Raw genomic sequence first — 26,758 nt, 5'->3', positions numbered from 1 at the left:
ATGACCCTTACGTGGGTACAAACCAAAGAATGGTTACTAACATCCACACAATCACTGTTCACATGGTACATTGTTTAGGAGCAAAAGGAATCAAAAGAGAGCAATGTTTCTTTACATAGGAATTGTCATTCTGTATTTAAACATGTCACACTAAGTAACTGATGATGGGCACAGAGGTAGGGTGTTCTCATGGGAGAAGCTTATTTCCTACATAACATGGAGTCTCAGAGCAAAATGGAGTCTGTTTAGTCATGTCCCTTAGAGTCTGGCCTGTAACATTCTCATGGAGCCAGATCTGTCAGCCCATCACACTTCCATGAGCTTTCTAGATGTACAGCATCCACGGTCCAGGGTGGAAACTTCTGAGAGAGCCGATGAGAGGTTGCCTGGGATACTGAGAAACACATTACAAAGGGGCATTAAGAAAGTTCTGGAGTTTTTTGATTTAGGTTAGGGTTCCATAGACCTATGCTGAAACTCCTGAGTGTGAAATTGTTCCGTTGTGCAGTTCATTCTCTGCCAGTCATACCTCAAGGGGATGGAGAATCCTCTGTGGACTGTCATACTTAGCACTTGTTCCAACTAGGCTTTTGACAGTGAGTCAGGACTGGGGTTTGTTGTGGTTTAGAAGTGGTGTCCCCCAAAACTCATATATGAGATGATGCAAGAAAGTTTGGAGGAGACATGATTGGGTCATAACTAATCAGTGAGTTGATTCCCTAATGGGATTAACTGGGTGGAAATTGGGTGGTGACTGGAGGCAGGTGGGGTGTGGCTGGAGAAAGAGGTTCCTTGGGGGCAGGCCTGCGGGTATATATTTTTGCATCTGGAGGGTGGAGTCTCTCTCTGCTTCCTGGCTACCCGAGAGCTGCTTCCCTCTGCCACACTGTCCCCCAGGTTGCTCCTGCCTCCCCTGGAGCCCTGAGGAACAGAGCCGGCTGTGTGTGGATGAGACCTGGGAAACTGTGAGCCTTTGAGATCAACTTTTCCTCCTGAAATTGTTCTGGTCAGATCTTTTAGTCACAGCAGCGAAAAAGCTGACTAAAACAGCATTCCTGGCAGGTACCTCAGGTATAGAGACGGAGACAAAAAACAGACTTAAAAATCCTACAGACCTCTTTTTTAACAAGATAGATCATCTGTACCTCAGGTACTGGCGAGGAACCCCGATCCTGACTTGCCGTCAAGAGCCTCGTTGAAACAAGTGCCATCTGCTCCTGTTCTCATCAGCTACAGTAAAGTATTCAGACCACCTCAGCCGAGGGCCTCGCCAAAATGTCCTCATTTAGCCAGAATTCCTCCCAATCCTCTCAATGATTTTGTAAACAAGAAACAATGTAAAATACATGTGGCTTTCTTTTTTTCCCCCAAGAAAGTAAGGACAGAAGAAAGAAGGAAGTCTGTGCTAGGTAGAATAATGGTCCCCCAAAGATGTCCACATCCTAATCCCTGGAGCCTGGGAATACGTTACCTCACATGGCAAAAGAATGAAGGCAACACGTGGAACTGAGGTTGCTAGTCAGCTGACCTTCAAGGAGGGAGTTGTGTGTGATATCCAGATGGGCCCACTTATCCCAAGGGTCCTTTAAAGTACAGGGGGGACAGCATAGAGGAGGTGGCGGGGGGCCTGCTATGGAGACAGACCTGGAAAGGGCCATGTTGCTGACTGGGAGCACCAGGAAGTGGTGGTGAGCCCAGGTCCTGGGCAGCCTCCGGAAGGCGGCTCTCTGCTGGAGCTGCAGAAGAACTCCAGAGGTCAGTACTGCCATTTTTAGCCTGGTGAGTGGCAGTTCTGGTCTCCAGAACTATGAAATACCGAAGCTGTTGTTTTGGCCACCATGTGTATCCTAATGGACATCAATGACAACAGAGGGCTGCAGCGCTGTTCCAGCCAGGAAAGAGAGGCTCACTGGCCTCCTTCAGTCTCACAATCACTTGACAAATGTTGGATGCTTTTCCTTTTCTTTACCTTTTTTTTTTTTTTTTTTTTTTTTTTTTGTACCAGTGATTGAACCCAGGGGTGCTTAGCCGCTGAGCCACATCCCCAGTCCTCTTTTAATTTATTTTGAGGCAGGGTCTCCCTAAGTTGCTGAGGCTGCCTTTGAACTCCATCCTCCTGCGTCAGCCTCCCAAGGGGCTGGGATTGGAGGCGAGCACCTACCCCCGGCATGTTTAACACTTTCCGAGAGCCAACCGCTGTGTGGGCTGCCCTGTTGGGAACAGGGTAGGAACACAAAGATGAATCTTTACGTGCCTGTTGCCTATGAATGTAGGTAATAGACACTGCAGAAAAATAGAAAGAGGTGGCGTCCAGGTGGGACAGAGGATGATGGGTTTTCAATCCTTTGGGACTAAGAATTTTGCAGGTCCTGCCCTTCTCTTCGCTGTGCAAACTGCTATATTTTGAGCCCTAGACTTAGGTAAGGGTCCAACTGACCCTCGTGTCCTATCCTAGAGGAATGGAAGATACTTCTCACGTGCGTTCTGAATGAGAATAATGGGCTTTTCCTTGGGTTACACATGAGCAGAGCCATCAGCGAACCTCAGCCATAAGCGATAAAATTCAACCGGCCACAAGAGTGTGCCTGTGAGGTGACTGCAGATTTTTTTTTTTTTTTTTTTTTTCCCTTGCCAAACCAGAATTAGCCGGTACAGGAATGAACCAGCGTGTGGAGATTTGAAATTGCACCGATTGAAAGGAAGCTCAGGTTAGGCAAGGACGCCTCCAGATGCACCCTTTTTAAAGCCACCCGGATTGAAGCATCGAGCCTTCAGCTCCGCAAAACGTTCACCTGGCCGGGCAGCCGGCGGCGGAGGAATCCGGGAGCCCCGCGCCGAGCGCTCGGAGCCGGGCGGAGAGCCGAGCGCGGCACCCGCATCTCCAGGATGGTAGGCGACATTGCAGCACAGCTGCACACCCAGCCGCTTAGGGGGCTCAGAGCGGAGCGGCAAGTTCGGGGGTCGGCGCCCGGAACCGAGTGAAAGTGCAAGCCCGGCGGGCGGCGCGCGGTGAGTATCCCGGGGCTGCACGGAGCCGCCGGCCCAGGGATGGCGCGGCGCGGGGCATCTCGGAGCTGGGACTCGGGCGCCCGCCGCACCCCAGGGACCTTCGGGAACGGGCGCGCCAGCCCGGGGCGGGGTCGGGAAGGCTGCGCGGGGCGCCGAGCTCGTGCCAAGGCCGCGCGCCCCGGGCTCGCGAGCTGCGGGAGGCGCCGGGGCCACCAGCCGGCCCAGGCGGCGCGCCGGGCGGAGCGTGGGACGCGCGCCTCGCTCCCCGCGGCCGCCCCGGCCCCGCGCGCGCCACCAGGGCACCCCGCGCTGCTCTCCGGGGAGCGCGCTCTGCCCGCGCCCAGCCCGCTCCCCCGCCGCTGTCCAGGCCCGGGTTTGGGATGGGATGGGATCGGATGGGACCCTGATGGGCCCAGAGGAGACCCGGCGCTGCGGCGAGGGACATTTGGGGGCGCGGAATTTCGCCCACGCAAGCTGCGGGCACTGTGAACCGCCCAGCTTGCTCACGGAGCCGCCGGGTCCCGAGCGCGCCCGGGGGCGCGGGGTGCCGGGGGTCGGGACCGGAGGCTCGGGGTGTCCTGGCCTGGGCGGGCCCTCGGAGGGCGGGGCACCGAGGCGGGTCCTGCGGCGAAGACCTGCCTGGCAGATGCCGTCCACCCTTAGCGGTTCCCAGGAGTCTCCTCCCGGGAGGAACCGAGGGACCGAAAAGGGGCGAGCGCCCGGGGACGGCCATTTCAGGGCTCAGTGTCCCCGTTGGTGCTTCAGGAGCTCGACTCTGCCGTTTTCCTTCTTCGGAAAAGTTGGTTCGCGATCGTGAACACGGATGACCGAGGTTGTTATTTGGAATTAGAAAGAGTCCCTTTCGCCTTGGTGTGTGAAAGAGACGTAGGAAGAGGGAGAGGGGCTCGGAGGAGAGGCTTTGAATCCTGCAGGCCTGGTTCAGAGTTGGGCTCCACTGTCCAGTGGTTTGACCTCTCTAAACGTCTATGCTCCCATTCGACAGTTGACTCAGTTTCTTCCTCTGTGAAATGGGGACGTTAAAACCAATGGGCAAGATCAATTGTAGTGGAGAAGCCACCCAGCAGTCCCCACCCACAGGAGGCATTTATATGTTTAGATTCCAAAATTTGATATGAAGTCAGCGGGGGTTCCTGGTTTCTGTCAGCTCGACCCAGCTGCCCAGCCTTCTCTGCTCCGGCTCGAAAGCCTCTTGACCCCAACTGCACCCTCTGCAGGCCCCCAAATTCCTGTACACTCCCTGTTTGGAGAGCAAAAGTACCCAAAGAGGGCCAAAGTGAAGGTGAACCCACCTCACCCGTGCATCTGGTGAAGAACAACCTCCCGTTGCTAAGTCCACCTTTTGGTAAGACTGACATATTAGTTTTATCCTGAAGTGTACTTTATCCTTTAGTTTTATCCTAAAGTGTACTTTGTCCTTTAATGTCTCTTAATAATGAGCTCATCACATGCACATAATGACAATAGCCAAATTAAAAATGAACGACTTACTTATAAAAACTTGCTGTCTTAACAGAACTGTGGAAAACTGAATTTTGTTTTAAACTCTGGTACATTCCAGAAAAAGCTGCCATAGCCAGGTGTGGTGTGCAGCCAGGTGGCTGTGCAGGTGTCATCCCAGTCACTGGGCAGGCTGAGGCAGGAGAGCCACAGTTTCCAGGTCAGCAGCCTTGGCAATTTAGCTAGCTGCTGTCTTAAATAAAAATAAGAATAAAAATAAAAACGGACTGGGGATGTGGAGTGACTCTGGGTTCCATCCCCAGTATGGGAAAAAAAAAAAAAAGCTATTTTTATTTTTGCCCATTACTACAGCTGACCCCATTTCCTAGGCTACTCATGTTACTTTATCCTCTCCCCCTTATGATTTCTTCTTCACCATTTACAAACTCACATTTGGAGAGAATGGAAAGCTCAAGGTAGGTTCTATACTCTTCTCATTTCCTTCCTTTGCCTGTTCCAGGATGAAGCGCCACTGTTACATGCTGAGCTTCCAGCAGCGGGTGTGCCTAGAATGTACATTTTACAGGTGGATCCTTAGCAGTAGCCCCACACTTGCTCCTCCATTCACCCCAGTGTGCCGCACTCACGTGTCATGTGTCAGGACGCGGAAGCAGTCGGGAGCTTGAAGGCGACACAGTGGAGAAAGACATGGAGCAGGGCAGTCCAGATAGATACCCCCTCCCAGCTCTGTTCTCTCTCGGTGTGGAGGTGTGATACTGAATCGATGATTTTATATCTAATAACTGTATAAATGCTAAAATACTAAAAGCAGACTTGGAGGAAGGGGATGTCTTAGTTTTCTGTTGCTGCAAGAGAATACCACAAATCAGGTAAATTATAAATAGTAGGAGTTTATTCTGCTCACAGTTCTGGAAACTGGGAAGTCCAAGATGGAGGGGCCCACAGCTGGTCAGGACTTCTCATCTTAAATGGTGGAAGGGCAAACAAGCATGCCCAAGACAGAGAAAAATCAGGCAAACTCATCCTTTTTATCAAGAACCCATTCCCAAGATAACTCACCCACTCCAGGAGTAATGGGTTTCATCCACTGGTGCGGGCAGAGCCTAGTCACCTCTTAAAGGTCCCACCTGTCACTTGCCTCACAATGGCAACTACGTTTCAACCCATTTTGGAGGGGAGTTCAAACCATACCCAGAGATAAGCCCTCTTCTGTTGTCTTTTGTTTTAGCTAAACTAGTTCGACAATAAGTTAACTGAGATTAGTCAGAGTAATTATTTTTATAGAGATTTGTGTATAAAGTCAAATGACTGTCTTGTCTGGCAGAGCTGTAGGGCCCCCCACCCCAGAATCTGAACGAGCTCCTTTTCTGCCCCCCCCTCTGTTTTCCATACTGTATTCTTCACGTACTCTTATGCCTCTTGAATAAAATTTGTCCATTAAGTGTTGCTCAATGTCATTTATTTATGAACAGATAAGGAAATGCTGAGAGCAGTTCAACAGCAACTGCATCTTTTAACCCGTAGAATAAATAATTCAGTAAGAATATAAAGTTCTGCACATTGCTTTAGAAAAGTGCTCAATATTTCAAGCACTTTCCCACGGGTTGAAAAATTACAAATTGTTGTTGTTACTTCAGAGACTCAGCTGTAAGTGGACTTTAGGAAATACCAAGTTGTTGCATTATCTTATTCAACATAGCTGAGCATCGTCCCACTGAGTGTAAAATGATGTTGCTCCTGTGGGCCATTCGCATCAAGCCGTGTGGTTCTCTTTCTGGCTCCTTGGGATTCAGCATATGACTAACAAGGACGGGGAGAATACAGCCACCAACCACCCCTTGGATCCCTTCTAGGCTCATCCCTGGGCCTCTGACTGCGTCTCTTCCCTGTGTGAGTGTGGGGGCCCAGGGCTGCCCCTTCTGCTCTAGCACCAGGCAGGCTATGACATTGGGAGGAGGAGGTGGAAGGTGGGCGTAAGGACACACGGTCTCTTGCTCACTTACCCACTGTTGCCCTCACAGGAACCTGGAGCCCAGGGCAGACGGGATGGTTTCCCAAGACAAATGACTCTTGAACTGTCTATTTTTATTTCTCTTTTTATAACTTTAACCACTAACTTGCCTGAGTGGAAGAGATTGAATAGATATATAAAAGAAAGGAATCTTTATTTTCTTATGTTTATTTAGAATTTCTTAACCAATAAGATAAATGCAAAAGAAAGGAGGAATTCCTTGTAAGACTATCATTCAAAGAATAATCTCCATCAACCCCTTTCTTTGGTTCATTCCACTCTTTTCTCCTGCAGACACGTGTTTTGGACAACAGCAAGCACAAAGGACTGATTGCATCTGCCCGTCTTGTACCCCTGGTGCAGAGCTCACATTGACCGTGATCACCTCTCCGTGTCTTCAGAGAGCCCTGGCGGCAGACTGGCCTGTGTAGATCTACCATCCTCGTTCAACAAGCACACTTCTCTGATGTTGTGTGTGAGAGGTGTTTCCAGATTGGTTCGTTTGGTTTTCGCCTTAAGTTTAATGCAGTTGAATCTTGAAAGAAGAGCAGAAGAGAACCGAGCTGGCTAGGAGAGGAGCCTGTTCCCAGGACAGGGAAGGAGAGACGTCCCGCCCTGCTGCTGAGGAGACTGCTGTGTGGACAGCTGCAAGTGCTTCAGGGCAGAGGGCAGAGAGCAAAGGTCAGGCGGGGGCAGGAGGTGACCTGAGAAGAGCCTGGCAGCAGCCGGCTCACCAAGGAAGGGGAGCTCCGGCAGGGTGCCAAGGATAACCTGATGGGTCGGGAAATGCCGTGTAAGCGGAGCCCGGGAGCATTGCCCATGTGGGGGAGCAGCGAGGCACCTGGGCAGGGCAGTGGCTGAGGATAATTAAAAAGATAAAAAATCTTGGTGAGAACAAGGTGTGAGCGACAGGAAGCCGTCAGGATGAGCCCAGGACAGAGCCACCCTGCCTCTCCTGGTGTCCTTGATTGCCTGAGCACTTCTCCCCATCAGACCCACCCAGTTTGCCCTTAGAACGAATGCTATCTTCAGGGATCCGCAAAGCTTGCCTCTAAAGGATCAGGGAGAAGGTTAAGCTGGAGGATGATGCCTGTAATCCCATCAGCCTGCGAGGCTAAGGCAGGAGTATAACAAACTCAAGGCCAACCTCGAGGACTTGGAGAGACCATGTCTCATTATCTGAAAAGAAGGGAAGAGCTGGGGATGCAACTCAGTGGCAGACCCTGCGGTTCAACCCCAGCATGGGGGTGTGGAGGAAAGGAAAGGGGAATAAGAATAATTTGTAGCTCAGGTGTGGACAGACACAGGCTGTGACCGCTGGGCAAATTGCCACCATCTGCTTTTCTCTTGTCAATATGAATAAAAACAACCACCAAGGGAGAGATTTGATTTGAAGTAGCAGGGCTTTGCATTAGAATACACATGCCATGGCAAACTGTGGCTTATTGAAGGAGGTCGGTGCAAGAGGAAGTTCTTAAAGATGAAAGGAGGAGGATCACATCGGGTATTTTGAAACAATAAACCTTGCTGAGAATGCTTAATCGAAAGAGCGGCCTCGGGGAGGTTGACATCTTTGTGGAGGTACTTCTTGTGTACGGTGGCAGTGGCCACTGCAAGTCGTCTGGCAGTTTTTGTGGTAGTTACTGTCTGGCAACTGCATGTGAGAATGCATCCTCCACACCCTCCTGGCTTGGTCACTTGTTTTGGTAGTGATGACATGGCGACTCCATTTTGGTTTTGACAGCCTCGGCATGTCTTTCACACTCTCCCACCTTCCCCCGCACAGTGCTGCTGAGAAGGTGCCACAGCTGGCTTCCTCCTGTACTGGACCCCAGAGGGGTCTCTTCTTACACCCCCCTTGCCCCGAGCCGCAAAGCGATTCTCATTGATAACTGTGGGACGTCATCTCCACTTTTTTACATGTTCTTCTGTTTTATGATGAAAAGGAGAGCATATTTCAGTTTTAAACGTGGTATTGAAGTTGAGTAAGAGATTTCAGATACAGTGTCAACTAAAAATGTCACTTTCCAAACCAAAGTTTTGTTTTTTCCCGCCTCAAAACCTTGCGCTGTTTCATGCTTCCAGCTTTTGAACAAAAATATTATCTCAAGTGGGAACGTACAGTGACAGAAGAAAAGTCACTCGAGTTCTGGTTCTTTGTCTCTCTAACAAGTGTGCGGGCAAAGCTCATCTGGAATGTTCTGCTGAGGGCACAGTCCATCTTCAGCATTCCGTTAGGGGCAGCAAGGGGAAGTGCCACAGTGGCTGCAGACTGCAGACACGGACTGTGCCCCCCCCCCCCCCCCCCGGGCTCCACAGTTCTAAACTCTTAGGGGCTTACTTCCACATGAATGTGTGGCTGGGGCCACAGCTATACAGCTATGTAGGGGCAAGGGTAAAACTAGGGGTTCTTTGAAATAGCATCCATTACAAACAGAGGAGTAATAGAAACAGCCTCATTTGAAGCATACCTGTATATCACTGGACTCAACAGAATTGTTTGGAACTTAGCAAAACAATTTTTCAGGGAAGAGTGTTTGTTGCTGTCATTGTCTGGAGTCGCTTGCACATAGCGATGATAATAATAATTTTTAAAAAGCACACCGACCAGTAGTCATTTATTATTGTTTTAAATTCTCTGTGAAGCCAGGCATGGTGGGGCACACCTGTAATCCCAGCAGCTCAGGAGGCTGAGGCAGGAGGCTTGCAGGTTCGAAGCCAACCTCGGCAACTTGGTGAGGTCCTGAGCAACTTAGTGAGGCTCTGTCTCCAAATAAAAAACAAAAAGGGCTGGGGATGTGGCTCAGTGGTTAAGCACCCCTGGGTTCAATCCCTGGTACCAATTAATTAATTCTCTACGCACCAGGCTCCACAGCATTCTGAACACTGGGCAGCAAGCTCCCTGGCTCTGACCCCGGCTCTGTCCCCATCACCCATAGCTTGGAGCAGCACCCCAACAGGGCTCATTTTGGCCTTCGGAATTGCCCGACAACCACTTGTCATAGGCAACAGTCTGTTCCATTATCTTAAACACAGAGGCCTCCACACATTCTCAGCTGAGACTTTAACTCCTAGTTCACCAAAGAGAGTAAACAGCGGGTACACCTTTCCATCCCACCACCCCCCACCTCAGCCCATCCCGCATCCTTCCTCCAGGCTTTCGCTGATCAAGACTAACCATCCCTCCACCCCTGGGATTAGTAGTCGTAGTAGTCCTCCTCCTCCTCCTCCTCCTTCTCTCTTCCTCCCTCTCTCTCTTTCTCTCTCTCCCTCCGCCCCCCTCTCTCTTTCTCTCTCTCTCTCTCTCCCATTTTTCTTCTTCCTTCTTCCCTCTTTCTCCCTACTCTCTTACCCTCCTTTCCCGCCCAGGGAAAGTCACTTCACTTCTGTTTCTCCGATTATAATGCTTATGCATGGGATGCTTATGTATGGGATGACTGCAAGGTTTCATAAAAGCATTTAATGGCAGGAAAAAGTAAGGCATGTTCCCAAATCTGCACAGATTAATCTGAAGGTCTGAGGTGACATTGGAGCCACTATCCAAAGAAGACGAAGATCATTTTTTTGTTTCGATGTTCAGTTAGTTGTTCTCTGTATTTCAGGAAATCTTGGAAAATGTACACAAGTCATGAAGATATTGGATATGATTTTGAAGAGGATCCCAAGGACAAGAAGACAATGAAGCCCCACCCAAACATTGATGGCGGGTGGGCTTGGATGATGGTCCTTTCCTCCTTCTTTGTGCACATCCTGGTCATGGGCTCCCAGATGGCCCTGGGTGTCCTCAATGTGGAGTGGCTGGAGGAGTTCCACCAGAGCCGCGGCCTGACAGCGTGGGTCAGCTCTCTGAGCATGGGCATCACCCTGATCGTCGGTAGGTGGGCAGCGCGTCCTGCTTTGACCCTGAGTGCTTGGTGGCACTCCCCACAGTGAGCGGCACCTCATGTTTGTAGATATTAGTGATGTTGCTGGTTTAATTGTGGTAAAATATAGAGAACTTAAAATTTACCCTTTAACCATTTTTAGGTATGCCGTGTAGTCCCTTTAAGTACACTGAAATTGTTTTACCAACATCCCTGTGTCTCCAGAGTGTTTCCATCTTCCCACATTGAAACTCTGGTGGTTCAGCTCCCCAGCTCCCCATGCCCCCTCCCAGCCCCTGGCCACTGCCATTTTCTCTCTCTTGACAACACTAGGAATTTGACTCTTCCAGGCACTTCAGGTAAGTGGAAGCACACACACAGTATTTATGCCTTTGTGTGACATGACTACTCAAGTGTTGAACAATTTAGAGCATTTTAAAACTAGAGTTCAAAAACTCTTTTATCAGCTGTTTTCATAATTGTTTTAATTCTTGATCTGTCATTACAAATAGCTGCTTATTTAACATTTATGATTTTTTTTAAAGGTAAGGGGCTAGACATGCAGCATAGTAGTAGATCACTTAGCATAACAGTAATAATAATAATATTAATAATAACAATAATAAATTATTAGTAAAGTAGGAATCTTATTTTAAAATCCTAATATTTTAAATTTGAAACATCATGATCATCTGTTATTCTAAAAATCTATTAAACTGTTTTGAGAAAGGTTACTGATATACCTAACAGGAAGAAGTAATAAAATATTCTTGTGTTTTCTAGTTAAATCTGACCACACAGCAATCTAAAAAACCAATTCTTACATAGTTGGAGCTGCTAACCCAGGAAGTTATTATAAATATAATGCTATTATGGCAAATGTGTTTCAATTTGGAAACCAAATGACTTCTACCATCGACTAATATTTAATAAGCACCCATCATACACACCAAGTCCTTTCTGTTACATTATCTCATTTAATTGAATTTAATTCTATTTGATTTTATTAATCCTTTGAGATAGTTAGCACTGTACCTTCATGTTTTCAGTTGTTTTACCTAAAAGTAAAATGATGCCTTACATCAATTTTTTTTTCATAAATACAATACAATACAATAGCAATTTTATTTGCTATTTTCAGGGGAATGGTAAGCTGATAAAATACGAATACCTAAAGAAGTATAAAAGTATAACTATCCCCTTAGAATAAATCTTAGTGAATTAAGTCTTAATATCTTTAGTACAAAAACAAAAACAAAACAACCTACAAGCCTGTCTATTATGTCAATGTCAAAATCAAAAAATGCTAAGCACCCAGCAGCTCCCGAGGGCCAATGCAGGGCCCCTTCCCTCGGAGCTCTGCTGGGGAGGCCGGGTCAGCCAGTGGCTAAATCTGCCCTATAGGAAGGTTTTATAAACCGTTTAAGCTGAACCTTTGACAACATACAAGAGGCCTTACGAAAGGAGGAGGTAAATCCTAGATGCTGGAGAACCTGGTTAATCAGGTTATTGGCAAAGAAGAAAAAAGGAGGACCTAGGCAAGAAGTTTCTGGAAGCATTAATATGAGCCAGTGTCAGAGCCTCTGACCTCACATGGGCAAGTCCAGTGATCAGTCTGCACAGCTCCCCTGGGAAGCAGAGATCAAGAGGCAGAGCTTGCTCAGTGCGGCCAGGCCCCCTGCCCCAGCTAAAGAGCCTGAGCCCACAGTGGGCAGCCTCTACAGGAATCCCAGCAGCCCCAATGGCACACTGGTCACATCAATTTTTAATTTAAAATATTTATAAGTCACTGGGCATGATGGCACATGCCTGTAATTCCAACACCTCAGGAGGCTGAGACAGGAAGATTGCAAGTAGGAGGCCAACCTCAACAACTTAGCAAGACCCTGGCTCAAAGTAAAAATAAAAATAAGAAGGGTTGGGGATGTAGTTCAGTGATAGAGTACCACTGAGTTCAATCCCTGATACTGCAAAAAATTAATTAATTAACTTACTATTTATAAATCATTTTTGTATGTAACATTATTGACTGATACCTTTAGTTCTGCATTCATCTTGTTAAAACTGGAACTGTTTGTCATATGAAAAATTTAGGCAAGACTGGCATTGTGATACCCCCATGTTATTCCAGCAACCTGGGAAACAGGAGGCCGGCAAGTTTGAGGCCAGCCTCAGCAATTTAGTGAGACCCTGTCTGTTAAATTACTGTTTATTATCCTAAGCTTCCTAGTTTGAGATATCTGCAGATAGGTTGAAGGTAACTTGAGGGAACCTTTGCAAACCGAAAACTGCATAACAGTTCTCCTTTATTTAGCACCTACTATATACCAAGTACATGTTGTATGAACAATCTCGTTCATTCTACAATACTGGAGGCAGACCATCTTCTCTGAGATGGGAAGGTCATGCAACACTCACATTAAGTAACTCACCCAGGTTGAACAACTTCAAACCTAGTCTGTTGGGCTCCAGTATTGTGTGCTACTACATCAAGTAAGAACCAAAAACATATTGGAAATGAATAAGTATAAATTGTTTTCATTTTCAAATCATGGTAAATATATTTTGGTTTACCAACATATTTTGGTACCTCTTTTTTTTTTTTTTTTTCTTTCTTGGTACTGGGGAGTGACCCAGGCGCCATCTACCACTGAGCTACATCCCCAACCCTTAATTAAAATTTTTATTTTGAGCTAAGGGTCTCATTCATTTAGCAGGCTGGCCTTGAACTTGGACCTTCCTGCCTCAGCCTCCTGAGTCACTGGGATTACACATGTGCCTTACTGTGCCTGGCACCTCTTTTAAATTTAAAAAAAAAAAAATCATTAATTTTATTGCAGCACTACGTAAAAGTCACCCCTTTCTTCATCAACAATTTACACATGGCAAGTGCAATAAATATGCACTGTTTCCTTCTGAAAAGATGGATTTGCCAGGGTCCTGCAGAAGGTCTCATCTTTTAATGAAATGTGATCATTTCATACCTAGGACAATTTTGTGATGACAGCTCTTTGAATAATTCTCAGTGGGGGATCCATAGACTTCAAAGACAATGTACTTGCTAAGCAGATTGAGAACTGCAGTTGTCAATCTTGGCTGCATATCAGAACAACCTGGGGAGCTTTTAAAAATCCTGATGCTCAGGCCACACCCAGACCATTAAACCAGAATCCCATGGGATAGGCTCCAGCCCTGACAAGTAGTCCAGTGTTGAGCAATGCAGACGGCCATTGGTTCAGAGGCACTGGACTCTTGACCCTGCTCCTTTGCTCCTGGCAAGACTCCTTGGACTTCCTCCAGCCATCAGATACTGCAGCAGGCCAAGTGTGCTGACCTCCTGAGGGGTTTCCTGCAGCGATGGCACTGTGCGATGCAGGCAGTGTCCAGGATTCAGACTCCTGGAGAGGAGAAGTTCTGATCATGTGCATAATCTCATTCCAAACCACCGAACTATGCTACCAAGGGCTGTGTCTCAACGTAATTGCTCCCTCTCTCCACAGAGCCTGCAGGGAGTTCTTTTTATTTGGGGAAATGGCAATTGGATCTTGGTGATGCTGGCTGGACCCCAAGCAATAGTTAGGAAATAAAACTGAGCCAGAGAGCTTGGGTTTGGGTTCAGATTCCATTTTTAAATTTTTAAAATTTATTATTATTTTTAAATTTTTAAGTAGTTGTTGTTGCTGTTGTTGTTTTTGATACTGGGGATTGAACATAGGGGCTCTTTACCTTTGAGCTATGTTCCAGACTTTTGATTTTTTATTTTGAGACAGGGTCTTGCTAAGTTTCCCAGGCTGGTCTTGAACTTGCAATCCTCTTGCCTTAGCCTCTCGAGTAGCTGGATTAGAGACATGCACCACTGCACCTGGATAAATCCCTTTCTTTGTTTTTTTGTTTTTTTCTTAAGTCTACATTTCAAAACTATAGAGAATTTGCAGCATTTCTGGTCTGACTCTGCTCATCTTTGAATCATAAATGTCTGAAGCTTCATTAAGAGTTGAGTACTCAACTACATAGCCAGACTGTTATCAACTTACTGCCATCAACTGTTATTAGCTTAATATTTTTATCAGTAAACAGTTAACACTTCCTGTCGGGTTTATCAATTCCTCCCAATGTGAACATTTCACTGACTTGGGAATCTCCTCCTTTTTCGTTTCCCCCTCAGATGTCTTCTTAGTGCATTATTTCATAAACTGCAGTATCTGGGAAAGACCTGCTTCTGGGCCCATTCTGTAATGTGCTGCACTGTGACCTGTGGACTTTTCACATCTTAAAAGGGCCACTGATAGCTAACACATGAATCATGCATTTTTCCTTTTTCACCCACTCATCCAAGTTTGGCATGGTCAAGTAACCAGTGGTTTAGAAAAAGAAACATCTTCAACTTATGGTGTCTGATTTCACTTACCCCAATGGTTGCATCAGATGTTTATACAAATGGGTTTATTTTACAGTTTAGACAATTTGCATATTTTGTAATAGATAGCATTCACTCTATTTATATGAAATATATTTAATATATATTATATCATTCTGAGAGGTTTAATCTACTGAACTACTTGCTGTAATGCAACAGGGCCAATTAAATTAATAAGTCTTTATCTTCATCCTCATAATGTTCAGGATTAGGCACTTTTGAAAACACCAGACAGGGCTGAGGGTGTAGCTCAGTTTAGGATGTTTGCCCAGCATGCCTGACCCTGCGTTTGATCCTAGGACTGCCAATCAAAAAACACTAGACAAAATAAACTCATTAGTAGACAAACACAGAACTTTAGAGGAAAATTTTACTTGTTTGGCTGGGTACAGTGGAACAAGCCTGTGATCCCAGCAACTCTGGAGACTGAGACAGCAGGACCACAAGTTCAAGGCCAGGCTCAGCAACTTAGCGAGACCCTGTCTCAAAATAAAAATAAAAATGACCGGGGATGTGGCTCAGTGGTAGAGCACCTTGGGTTTAATCCTCAGTTCCAAAAATAAATTTTAAGAAAAGTTCTTTAAATTTTAGTTTGGGCTAAAAGGGGAAGCTCCTTAGAGCTCAAAAATTTTTAAATTTGTAATATTCCTACCTGCATATAGAATTTCATAACCATAGAGAGTAATACCAATCACAAAGGAATCATCTTTCTGAACATTGAGTATGAATTACTATTTGAGCAAGGAATCATTGATCACAAGTCCAGCATTTGGCTTCAGAGACATTAGAAATTACCACAAAATCATGGAGAAAAGAAAAGTTAAGAACTAAAGCATCAAAGTAAAGAAAGCAGTCTGGGTGGCTGTCATATAAAGCTATGCCGTGCATGCTGTCACATCTCGTGCCTTTGGGTGGGTTCCTGAATCTCCACAGCGTCGTAAAGGCGAGGCCTGGCGAGTCCTCCCGGGCTGGCAGTGTCGGGAGGGACTGAGTGGCTGGAGGATGAGAATGAGGCCTTTCAGCATGCTTTGCACTGGGTGCCCTCGGAATAGCAGGCCATAGGCTCCCTGTGTGATGCACAGGAGTTCTGAGAACCTCTTTTAATCCTGAGTCAAAAACATAGTTGTGTAAAGAGGCCAAATAGTCTAGACTGGCCAAATGGACAGTGTGCGACCCAGTCAAGCAGGGGTCCAGCCACCACATGCCCCCTGCTGATCTCGGCTGTGTGGGAAGGTAGTATGTGTTGCCACTGGATTTTTTTTTTTTTTTTTTTTTGGCAAATTCTCATAACTTTTAAATGTTAGCAACCAATTTCAAGTATTTTCAAACCTCATTTGGGATCGAAATGCACCTCTAGGCTGGATACCACCCCTATTCCTCTAGTTAAGGACGTCTGTTGTAGACAAGAGAGATGAGCCAGTTTATTCATCTCTTTACTTCAGGTCTGTCTACCTTGAAAATCTAGAACTTTGCACTCTGATGAGATCTAGTTATATCCATCTGCGTGCTGGCAGGATTTTGTATGTAAAACTGTGTTTTGTTGTTGCCTTGCAAATAACAACTCTAGTAGTGTTTCATTCTTTGTCTTCACATGGGGATTCACTAAGAAAGCGCGAATATGAAGTGCCACTAGTCAATTCCTTTTCCAACGCTCTGTGACAGGACCGTTCATCGGCTTGTTCATTAACACCTGTGGGTGCCGTCTGACTGCGACCCTCGGCGGGCTGGTGAACTCCCTGGGCTGGGTGTTGAGCGCCTACGCCGCAAACGTGCATTATCTTTTTATTACTTTTGGAGTGACAGCTGGTAAGCATGTTGTTTTTAAAATTTTGATTTAAATGTTTTACTAGGCATTTTGGCAGTGGATTTAATTGTGGAGAAAAGAGAAGCATTAAAACATTCTGTTGGGTCTTCTCCGTCCCACCCCACCCAACACTCCAGGAAACACTTTTTAATGTAAGATGCTAAATGCACCTTAAGTGTAGGAAACCAACCTAACAGCTGCGCTGGGCCACCCTAATAGAATCAGAGCAAGTTTCCAATACGTGGTTGTAAATGGGAGCCCTTTCTCCTGTGAAGAACAGGGAAAGGAGGCCTGCAGCACAGACTTGGGTAAATAGACAAAGGTTAAGGAAATTAATAACCTTCTCTCATTTAATAGCTGTAGAATCAAGCATGAATCAGAATAATCCTTTACTCTTTCAGCCCTGTTCAAATTAATGAAATAGTGTAAAGCCCACATACACGTGGAGATTGGGAGAAGCGAGCTCGTGCACAGTTAGGTGTTGTTACCGAGGGAGCAGGTGACGCTGACTGCTGGGCAGTGTGGTTTGCATATCCGCTCTGCAAAATGTATTCCCGGCTGCAATTTCCTTTATCCCCAGGTAGTGGGATTCTCGAGATGAGCAGTCACTTCTTTGCACAGCTGTGTTTCAGTGAACCTGGTCCAGCCTGTCTTTTTTTGAGTCCAGAGCTGAAATGCTCCTAATAAATGACACATTTTGTGAGAGTTAAAAGTTCAAGTTTGGAGTGCTGACCCTTTTTTTTGACTACTTCCCTGTGTGACTTTGATCCAGTTACATAACCTGCTTACTTACCTCGATTTCCTTCATTGCAAAGTAGAGAGATGAATAGTGCTTAGATCACATGGTTATGGAAGGGATTGAATGAGATAATTTATATGAAGCCCTTAGCACAATGCTTGGCACATAAGAAAGAGACAGATGTTAGCTAATATATAAGTATGCTATTTGAAGTGTAATATAAATATTTTATTATAAGTTAATTAAGTACATGCTTTGTGAAGCAGGGGGTGAACACAAAAACCTGCTGTCTCTGTGAATGGCCAAGTTATTTTTCTGAAATTTACTTTTACACATATACACACATAAAACACTTTTGTATCCTTTAAAGCACAGTTTGAAAACCTCCATATGAAAGACCTGATAATAATTCTTGGTGGTGCACACCTGTAATCCCAGTGGCTTGGGAAGCTGCGCCAGGAGGATCACAAGTTCAAAGCCAGCCTCAGCAACTTAGTAAAGCCCTAAGCAACTCAGCAAGACCCTGTCTCAAGATAAAAAATAAAAACGGACTGGGGATGTGGCTCAGTGGTTAAGTGCCCCTGGGTTCAATCCCTGGTACCGACAATGATAACAACTTAAGATGTTTTCCCTGGGTGGTTTAGAAACTTTTTTCCATAATACTCCAATGAAAAGAGCCAGGCAGCACTGAGAATTTTTTGGTTATAAATAAGGAAATTAAATACTCCTTTACTGAGAGGAAAGAGAACCACACCGGGGTCTCTGGGAGGACTCACAGGACCCCATATGAACTTGATGTGGTGGAGTTTGGTTAGATGGTCTATAACTTGATCCTCAAAGCGGGAACTTGAGATTTGTTCTCATCATTTAGAGATTTCAATGGTTAGACTGTGTTTAAATGGGATTTTATTTATTATTGTTAATTGCTTATTGATCCTCAAGTAACCTTATGTCCACATTCGTTCATGTTATTCATTCATCTCCTCAACACATATTTATGGAGCAAGGAAGTAGCTGTTTTTGTTTTGTTTTGAAATGCTGGGGATTGAACCCCGGGGCTCAGCCCTTTTTATTTTTATTTTGACACGGTCTCACTGAGTTGTGAGGCTGGCCTCAAACATGCCATTGATCCTCCTACCTCCCCTCAGAGCCACAGGGATTGCAGCAGTGTCGTGTCCGGATAGCAGGGATCTTTGAGTGCTGCACGTTCTGGCTGTGGTCACGGAGGTCACGTGGTGTGCTTTCCCCCCCGCTCGCTCTGCAGGCCTTGGCAGTGGGATGGCCTACCTGCCGGCAGTGGTCATGGTGGGAAGGTATTTTCAGAAGAGACGAGCCCTGGCCCAGGGCCTCAGCACCACAGGGACAGGATTTGGTGCATTCCTGATGACCGTGCTGCTGAAGTACCTGTGTGCTGAGTACGGATGGCGTAACGCCATGTTCATCCAAGGTGCCGTGTCCTTGAACCTGTGTGTTTGTGGGGCGCTCATGAGGCCCCTCTCTCCTGGGAAAGGCACCACCCTGCCAGGAGGGAAAGAGCCCCGGGTCCTGCCAGCCTGCTCTACAGAGTCTGTGAAGTCAGCTGGACCACTGGGCAGAGCAGAAGAAAAAGACGGCGGGCCCGGGAATGAAGAGACCCTCTGCGACCTTCAAGCCCAGGAGCGCCAAGGTCAGGCCCGGCACAGGAAGAGCGTGTGCGCCCTCCGGGTTCTGAAGACCATGAGCCAGCTCACCGTGCGCGTCCGGAAGGGCTTCGGGGACTGGTACTCAGGTTACTTCGGGGCGTCCTCACTCTTTACTAATCGAATGTTCGTAGCCTTCCTTCTCTGGGCTTTGTTCGCGTACAGCAGCTTTGTCATTCCTTTCATCCACCTGCCAGAAATAGTCAATTTGTATAATTTATCAGAGCAAAACGATGCTTTCCCTCTGACGTCGATCATAGCAATAGTCCACATCTTTGGAAAAGTGATCCTGGGCATGGTGGCCGACCTGCCCTGCATCAGCGTCTGGAACGTCTTCCTCCTGGCCAATTTCACCCTCGTCCTTAGCATTTTTATTCTGCCATCAATGCACACGTACGCCGGCCTGGCTGTCATCTGCGCGCTCATCGGGTTTTCCAGTGGTTTTTTCTCCCTGATGCCCGTGGTGACCGAGGACCTGGTAGGCATCGAACACCTGGCCAATGCCTACGGCATCATCATCTGTGCTAATGGCATCTCTGCCTTGCTGGGACCGCCGTTCGCAGGTAAGCTCCCCGAGGTTCTAAGAGCCTAGTGTGCTTGCAGGTAGGCAGGGTGGGTTCCCACTGGTGATGAAGCCCAAGATCAGGTAGGAAGGAAGTTGCTATGTGTACAACCTGCTCCTTATCTCTTCCCGTTCTTGCCTTCCGATTCTCACTTATAAATCTGAGCAAGTTAAAGGCCATTCTTCCATGTAGAATGGAGGTGAGCTTTTGCTCCTCCTCTGTATGATCAGTAGCCAGGCCAGAGGAGGGAGGGCCCTGGCCTCATCTGAAGAAGCAGCCCCCACCAGGGTCCGGTGCTGAGAATGGAACTGGAGGTACAGCTCAGTGGTAGAGCACGCGCCTAGCATGATCAAGGCCCTGGGTTCTATCCCCAGCTCTGCGGAAACAAGTTAATTAAATAAATGAAAACAAATACTGAGCCATTGCCAGATCTTACAATTTTACTTTTTTTTCCCCCTCGGCAGGAGCTAGGAGTCTGGATTCTTAGTTGGCATTTCTAGATTTTCAAAACACCAAGTAGGTCCGTGTTGGATCTGTCCATGTGTTAGTTCCGCTGTTGCTGTAATGAATTGCCATAAACACAGCGGTTCCAAATGATTCAGATTTGTCCTCTTACTGTTGGGGAGGTCAGAGTCCAAAACGGGTCTCATGGGCTAAAATCAGGGTGTAGGCAGAACTGTGTTCCCTTGGGGGCCACCTGCATTCCTGGGCTTATGGCCCCTGCTTTGCCTTCTAAGCCAGCAGCATACTGTCTTCCATCTCCCTCTGAGAGCCTGCCTCCTCCTTTTACTTATGAGGGTGTGCACCTGGGTGATCCAGGGTAATGTCTCCCCTCAGCTTACTCATAGCTCCTATGGTGAGTGTGAGCTCCAAGGCCTGTGGGCATCTTTAGGGGCGAGGGGGTGTTTTCTGCCCACCACAGCCTAGAAGCCACCTGTTGACCACATCTGGGGTAGCATCTCTCCCAAGCATTGCCTTCATCTCATTAGAGAATTTACTCCTCGCACTGGCCAACCAGAGTCATGGCACTGAGGAGCCCTGTGTCCAGACCAGACCCTCCCGAGACTGATGTTTGAGCAGGGCTTAGGCTTTGTGGAAAGGCCTAAGCGTAGGCAGGTGGTCAGTCTCCCAGACTCCAGGTGCTGGGTGGAGCTGACGAGGTCTATCCTCGGTCCAAGAGCAGGAGGCAGAAGTGCAGATCAGCGGGACCAGACACTACCACCAAGGCGCTGCTGTCGAGGTGGTGGGGTGGCCTGCTCGGCCGGGGTTGTAGGAGCTTCCAGAGGCTGAGTGCAGGGTCCCAGGCTGACCTGAGCACCACCTCCCAGCCACCCTCACCTGTCCAGCGTCTCCAGGCCCTTCGTTCTCAAATCCTCTGGCACAAATAGCTCCTCCCAGTGTCTGGAGAATCCACCTGGGTGCAGAACAAGGCCCTCCTGCCCCTCCCTTCCCAGCCTTTCTGATCCTAAAGTCATCTCCTCTCTTGGGCCCCCACTAGCAAAAGAGCTTGTGCCAACAAAGTCGCCCTTGGAATTGGAATTTGTGGATTTTGGGCTCATAGAGCTGAGAGTCCTGGCAGCTGGCTTGCTGAGGACTGAAGGCCCAAGAATTACTTCAGGAAACCCCATGGAGACATATGGGGCTCCTGCAGGATCAGCTGTTCCCGTTCTCTGCCTATGCACAGGATGCACATGTAGCATATTTAGGTGCTAGTGAATAACCATGGCAGTGCAACAAATTATTCTGGCAGCCAAAAGCTCTAAAATTGCTCAAGATCTTACTGGGCAGAATTCTCAATCAGTTAGGAATGTATTTTTATAACCCCTGTAGTTTAAACACAGATTTAATTGTTTTACGTAACCAGAAACAGAGTCCAGGATCTGGATGATACTGAGGTGATGTCCCTGAAATCCTCTTGGCCTTTTCCTCCTGCTGGTTGCCTGACAATCTCACAATAGCTTCTGTTACTCCAGCCATGCACCATTGTTTGTAGCAGAGCGGGAAGGAGGAGGGCAGGCTCAGTCCTAGCAGAATTTTACTTACAGCTGATTGGCTAGAACTGCAGGGAACTGGTGATTGGAGTATTTCACTCTTCAGAAATCTGTTTGAGAGAAAAAAAGAAAATAATTGGAGTTGCAGGGTGGATCAGCCAACCAGTGGTACCTGCAGGAATGTTAAGTATCCACTGAGGGACATTAGTGGTGGCTGCTGCATCCTCTTGTTGGAGGTCCTTTGGATATATCTTATGTGCAAGTGGAAGCTGCTGTTGGGGGTTCTTTGCATGACCCAGGGGTACTTTCCGCTTCTACTGGTCAGTCTGGGTTTGTCTTTATACCATCACATTTCAACAGCAGTATCACAACAAAGCATGGGGTATGCCAGGATTCATGATCAATACCGAGGTACCAAAGTTTGCCGGTGTGCTTTCCTTATCGGGTTCCATGTTGGTTTCCTTTTCACTCATGCGCATTCCAGTGGGCCACCTTCTGTGGAAGAGAAAGGAGTTGCAAGCAGAGGACAGGGAGTTCTGCCCAACGCCCAGTCATTGGCCTTATCTCTGCCTGCTTCAAGGTTCCTCCCCGGGAGCAGATTCTGTAGCAGAATATGTTCCACTCTGCCATGTGATTCCACCATGCTTGGTATTAATGGTTGAGAACGCCCATGAGAGCAGAGCCGAGCAGATCGCCAGGCTGGGGGTTCAGAGGCAGTGTTCTGGTGTGGCTCTCTAGGCCAGCAACATGCAGGGACCTTCCTTTCTTCATGTTTGTGGGTTTCCTCTCCTCCCACTGCATTCATGCACTATGCAGTGGTGAATGGCATTCATTGGCTACTGCGTTGTGTTTAATTCTTTGGCTTTTCAGGCCAAGAAGCCAACATTGCAATGAGATGCAAACCCAGCATTTATGCACCATAGGGTCAGGGTGACTGGCAACAAGGGTGACGAAATAACCACATTAGATTCTTGCTAGAAATCCATAGTGGGCTAGAAATTGCTACTTAACTGAGTATGCTGCAAGGAAAATTACTTGTTCACACATTACTTTTTTTTTTTTTTTAAATAAATGGATTCAGAAATAAGTGTTTCCCATTGCCCAGAGAATTTTCTTCTGGCATTAAAAAATCTGATATAATTCAGTACCATGTTAGACAATCACACATTTTCACTTATGAAAAGAATGTGCAGTCCAAGATACTGTACAGACATTTCGACCACGTCATTTAGCAATGGGAGCTTCTTTATCTAAATCATGTTATCCTATTGCTGAACATTGGCTTCATCTCCTTTAAAGATGCAATGTTAGCAGATACTTTCTAGATGTTTCCAGTGTACAGTCAAGCAAAACTTAGCTACCAGCTTTGGCTGAACAAGAATCCATACATATCTCCTCCATGCACATGGAATCGTTAATACCTTAATGATGATTTGCAATGTTTTCCACCAATAGCTGGCAGCATTTGATAAGAAAAACAGCTGCCATTTCTCATCTGAAAAGGAAATGAAGTTTAATAGGGAACCAGATTTTACCTTGAAGCTGTTGATTTGAACTAATGGTCAGATCAGGGTTGTGAGGATCCCAAATTCAAATCAGGGAACTTAGATCAGAACTCTGAAGAGGTGGTGGAGGATGAAGGAGGAGGGTGGCTTGTCACATCTTCTCCAGGAAAGAGAAGTGTCCATGCATGCCAGGGGTGAAAGCTTATAGTTAAGTCCTGTCTCTCCTGACCTGCTTTGTATCTGAGTTTGAGTTCAAATTTAGCAGAAATATTAAAACATTATTTAGAAATAAATTCTAAAGTCAGATTGGAGGAAACCTGTGGGATTAACTGAATATAAATTTGAGGACTATTCCTACAGTTTGCACCATGTTAAAATGTTTGGTAAAGTTGGATGCACCTTAAAAAAGCTGACGTGAGTAGTTTTGAAGCTTGGAGCACATGGGGATACTTTCACAAACACTAATACTTTCAGCAGAAAGATGCAAGATTTCAAAAAAAATTAATTCAACTTGGGCTATAACATTATGTAATATATTTAACAGATTTTCTGTATTCTGTAGAGGAAAGATGAGGGATGGGCAAAGGGAATGGGATCCTAGGATATTTTCAGAGTAGTGTGTATTATGAATCTTCCCCTCCCCACCACCAAAAGGGGAAACGTACACACACAGACAAGGAGCCAGGAGAAGTTCATTAGAAACCCCACAGAATTCAGCATTGTTAGTGTTGACGAGTAAGCACAGGCAGCAGTGTGGAGCGGGAGACGGGGGCCCCGTCACCAAATCCTGGAGCTTATGAGCAATCATTTCAACAACGAAGGAGATGAATAGTCTGAACTAAAGACAAATTCGTTTTGCAACCAGGTGGGATTTTTGTCCCATTTCTGAAGTTCATGGTAAGCAGCAGTCAGTTCGAATTGTTTCAGCTATCAGTATTTGTCACTTGGAGACACCGTTTCTACTTTCCAATCACTTGGCCATGGGAAAAACAAGGACTTAACTACTCGAAGGACAAGGCCAGCTGTCATCCGGGATGGGAAGACTATGAGACCTCGTTTTTTGACATTTCGGGAGTTGCTGGGGGCTCAAACCCAGGGCTTCATGCACGCAAAGCATATGCTCTACCTCCAAGCTACGTTAACAACCTGAGTTTCCTAGATCATAGGTGGCAGCTAGGCCCATGTATCCTCAGTGTCACCTGCAGGTGACCTACTCGCTCCACTTTGTGCACAGCTGTCCACAGTTGCCAACTGGTAACACTGAGCAGAAGTTGGGTGTGTTTTTATGCTGGTGTTTTTTGCCTTTCAGACTCAATTCTGAAGCTGAATCATTATTTTTGAATTCTGTGTTTGATCTTTGTCCTTCTTGTCTGAGATTACAGATTAAGGGAAGACCACAGGGTGTTTTACCAAGCCCCATCTAAAGAATGTGACAGGGCTGTAGCTCAGTTGGTAGAGTGCTTGCCTCGCAAGCACAAGGCCCTGGGTTCAATCCCCAGTACCACAAAAAAAAAAGAATGTGACATTTTTCTGTCCTAGTTTTATATCAAGTAACAAATTAGAGAACTTGAAGAACCTTTAAAATATATGCAGAATTCGTAGCAGTTACCTCAAGAAAAGAAGGACTGTACATTTTTATGGTATTGTTTGCTTTTCTTTGTGATGCCTTCACTGATCCCTGTCAACAGATAACCAAGGCTCATCATTTATTCACTTGGTATAATAAACAGATATAGGGAACTATCAAGAGCCTGAGGGACTGATTTACACCGTGTTGCTTTTGTGTGGTTAATTGTTGGTGGGTGAAGGTTACCTTGCATTTAGGTATACATTTGCCAAATAGATACTTTTTAAAAGATATTTTTGAAAAGCATACAAGAATGCTGTTCAGTCATTAAGTCATTTATGTGGCTGGAGGTGTGACTCAGTGGTGGAGCCCTTAGCCGGCATGCATGAGGCCCTGGTTCCAGCTCCACTAAAAACAAAATAAAACACATCTTTTTAAAAGTTTTTGCTAATCAATTACCAAAGTGGAAGAAGTGAATAATCAAAATTTACACTCTACCATAAATAAAACTTATAGTGTAGCTAAGTCTTAGTTTGCATAGTTGGCTCTGACAGATCTGTGGCCTGAGACAGGCTCTCAGAATTAACCACTCAAGTAACAAAAATATATTTCACAGTTTCTGAGACACATTTCTTTTTTACATTTTATCATCTCTGAAATTAGAATGTGTTTTTAAAGTCCTAAGAAAAGTCCTAAGAAAGCATTGAGCCATACTGAATTGACAAGTATCTTTCTTCCTAAGAAATGAAATAATGGCATATCAATATCTTAGAATCCATTAAATTTATAGTAGCAGCTTAATAAGATTATTATATAGATATGTTGGGTTATAATATTAAGTTAGTATTTGAAAAGAACAAATACTTTAGTCAATATCTAAGGATGTATCTGGATATTCAGAGTTTTGAATTTTTAAATGTTTAAGTTTAGGGCTTGGGCTATAGCTCAGTTGGTAGAGTGCTTGCCTCACATGCACAAGGCCATGGGTTTCCCTGGGCCCCAGCATCGGAAAAAAAAAAAAAAAAACAAAACTGAAGTTGAATAGTTGGGGAAAATTTGATCAATGGGTGTTAAGTTGGAGTTAGGAGCAAGAAGTTCTGGTTGTCTCTTGCACAGTGGGATGCTACAGGGAACAATGGTGTAGTGTACATCTTAAAAAGCTAGAAGAAAGGAGTTTGAAAGTTTTCAACATAAAGAAACAATAAATGTTTGAGGAGAGATATGTTTAACCTTATTTAAACATTACAGTATTTACATTATCAAAACATTACATGGTATCCCATTTATAGGTAGGTTTTTATGTATTGTTAAAAGAATTTAAAATATAAATAAATTTTTTGTAGCTGTAAATGTAAATTTTATAAAAGCTGGAAATGTTGATTCTTTCTAGAACAGATGTTCACCCTCACATACTTCAGAATGAATGAAAGTTCAAATGTCTTCTCTTCTGCCTCTTTTAATGTGCACTAGACACGTTTCCTGAAGAGTCTTGAGGGTTTTAGAGTATGTACTTGTGAAGAAGAAAATCATTAGGTTTGCTTTTAACTGTTGGCTTTGGCCAGCCTGTAGGCTAACCTGAGGGCAGAGAGCCAGGGGGCTCTCCTCAGGGGCCAATGGCCACTGCACCCTGTGCCCTCCCAAGTCCTCAAGTGCCTCAACAGCCACTCGCAGGCTCTGGGAACACAGACTTCCAACACAAACTCTTAGAAATGGCTACACAGGGCTGGGGGTGTGTAGCTCAGCAGCAGAGCACTTGCCTAGCACAGGTGAGTCTCAGCTCCAAAAATAATGACGATGATGATAATGATGAGTAATAATAATAAGTCAACTCCTATGTTTATTGCAGTAGCAATAAATGCCTGTTTTGGGTTCTTGAGTTTATTCTATCAACTGTGTTACACTGATTACGATCTTTTTTGTTTTGTAGGGTGGATCTTCGACATCACGCAAAAATATGATTTTTCCTTCTACATATGTGGTTTGCTTTACATGGTAGGAATACTCTCCTTACTCATCCAATCATGCATTCAAATTATAGAACGATCCAGAAGAAAATACATAGATGGTGCACATGTTTAGTGTCACGTGACTTCAGGCCAGATTTCATTTGTGGTACTCTCGCCTACCTCCT

The 26,758-nt window shown here is 45.8% G+C and overlaps 1 protein-coding gene across 3 annotated transcripts; it reads left to right on the top strand.

Annotated features, from left to right (window-relative positions):
• The first annotated feature begins 2,642 nt into the window (after positions 1-2,642).
• Positions 2,643-26,758, top strand: SLC16A14 (solute carrier family 16 member 14). 3 transcript variants are annotated; one of them, XM_079132634.1, is made up of 6 exons: positions 3,289-3,841; positions 6,794-7,150; positions 10,102-10,373; positions 16,442-16,585; positions 18,587-19,564; positions 26,555-26,758. In XM_079132634.1, the coding sequence occupies exons 3-6, from the start codon at positions 10,115-10,117 to the stop codon at positions 26,704-26,706; spliced, it is 1,533 nt and encodes a 510-aa protein (XP_078988760.1). In that variant the 5' UTR covers positions 3,289-3,841; positions 6,794-7,150; positions 10,102-10,114; the 3' UTR covers positions 26,707-26,758. The 3 variants fall into 3 exon arrangements, with proteins under 3 accessions (XP_078988758.1, XP_078988760.1, XP_078988759.1); XM_079132632.1 differs by lacking the exons at positions 3,289-3,841; positions 6,794-7,150 and adding an exon at positions 2,643-3,009; XM_079132633.1 differs by lacking the exon at positions 3,289-3,841 and having other exon boundaries at positions 6,072-7,150.

The sequence above is a fragment of the Sciurus vulgaris genome (assembly GCF_902686455.1).
Source record: "Sciurus vulgaris genome assembly, chromosome: 3".
NCBI lineage: Eukaryota > Metazoa > Chordata > Mammalia > Rodentia > Sciuridae > Sciurus > Sciurus vulgaris.
The sequence above is the reverse complement of the archived record's forward strand: the minus strand, read 5'-3'. Positions and strand labels throughout refer to the sequence as shown.

Coding starts and splice junctions, on each gene's coding strand:
- SLC16A14 (XM_079132632.1), top strand. CDS start 10,115: ATGTACACAAGTCATGAAGATATTGGATATGATTTTGAAGAGGATCCC. Junction 10,374..16,441: donor GGGCATCACCCTGATCGTCG/GTAGGTGGGCAG, acceptor GCTCTGTGACAG/GACCGTTCATCGGCTTGTTC. Junction 16,586..18,586: donor TACTTTTGGAGTGACAGCTG/GTAAGCATGTTG, acceptor CTCGCTCTGCAG/GCCTTGGCAGTGGGATGGCC.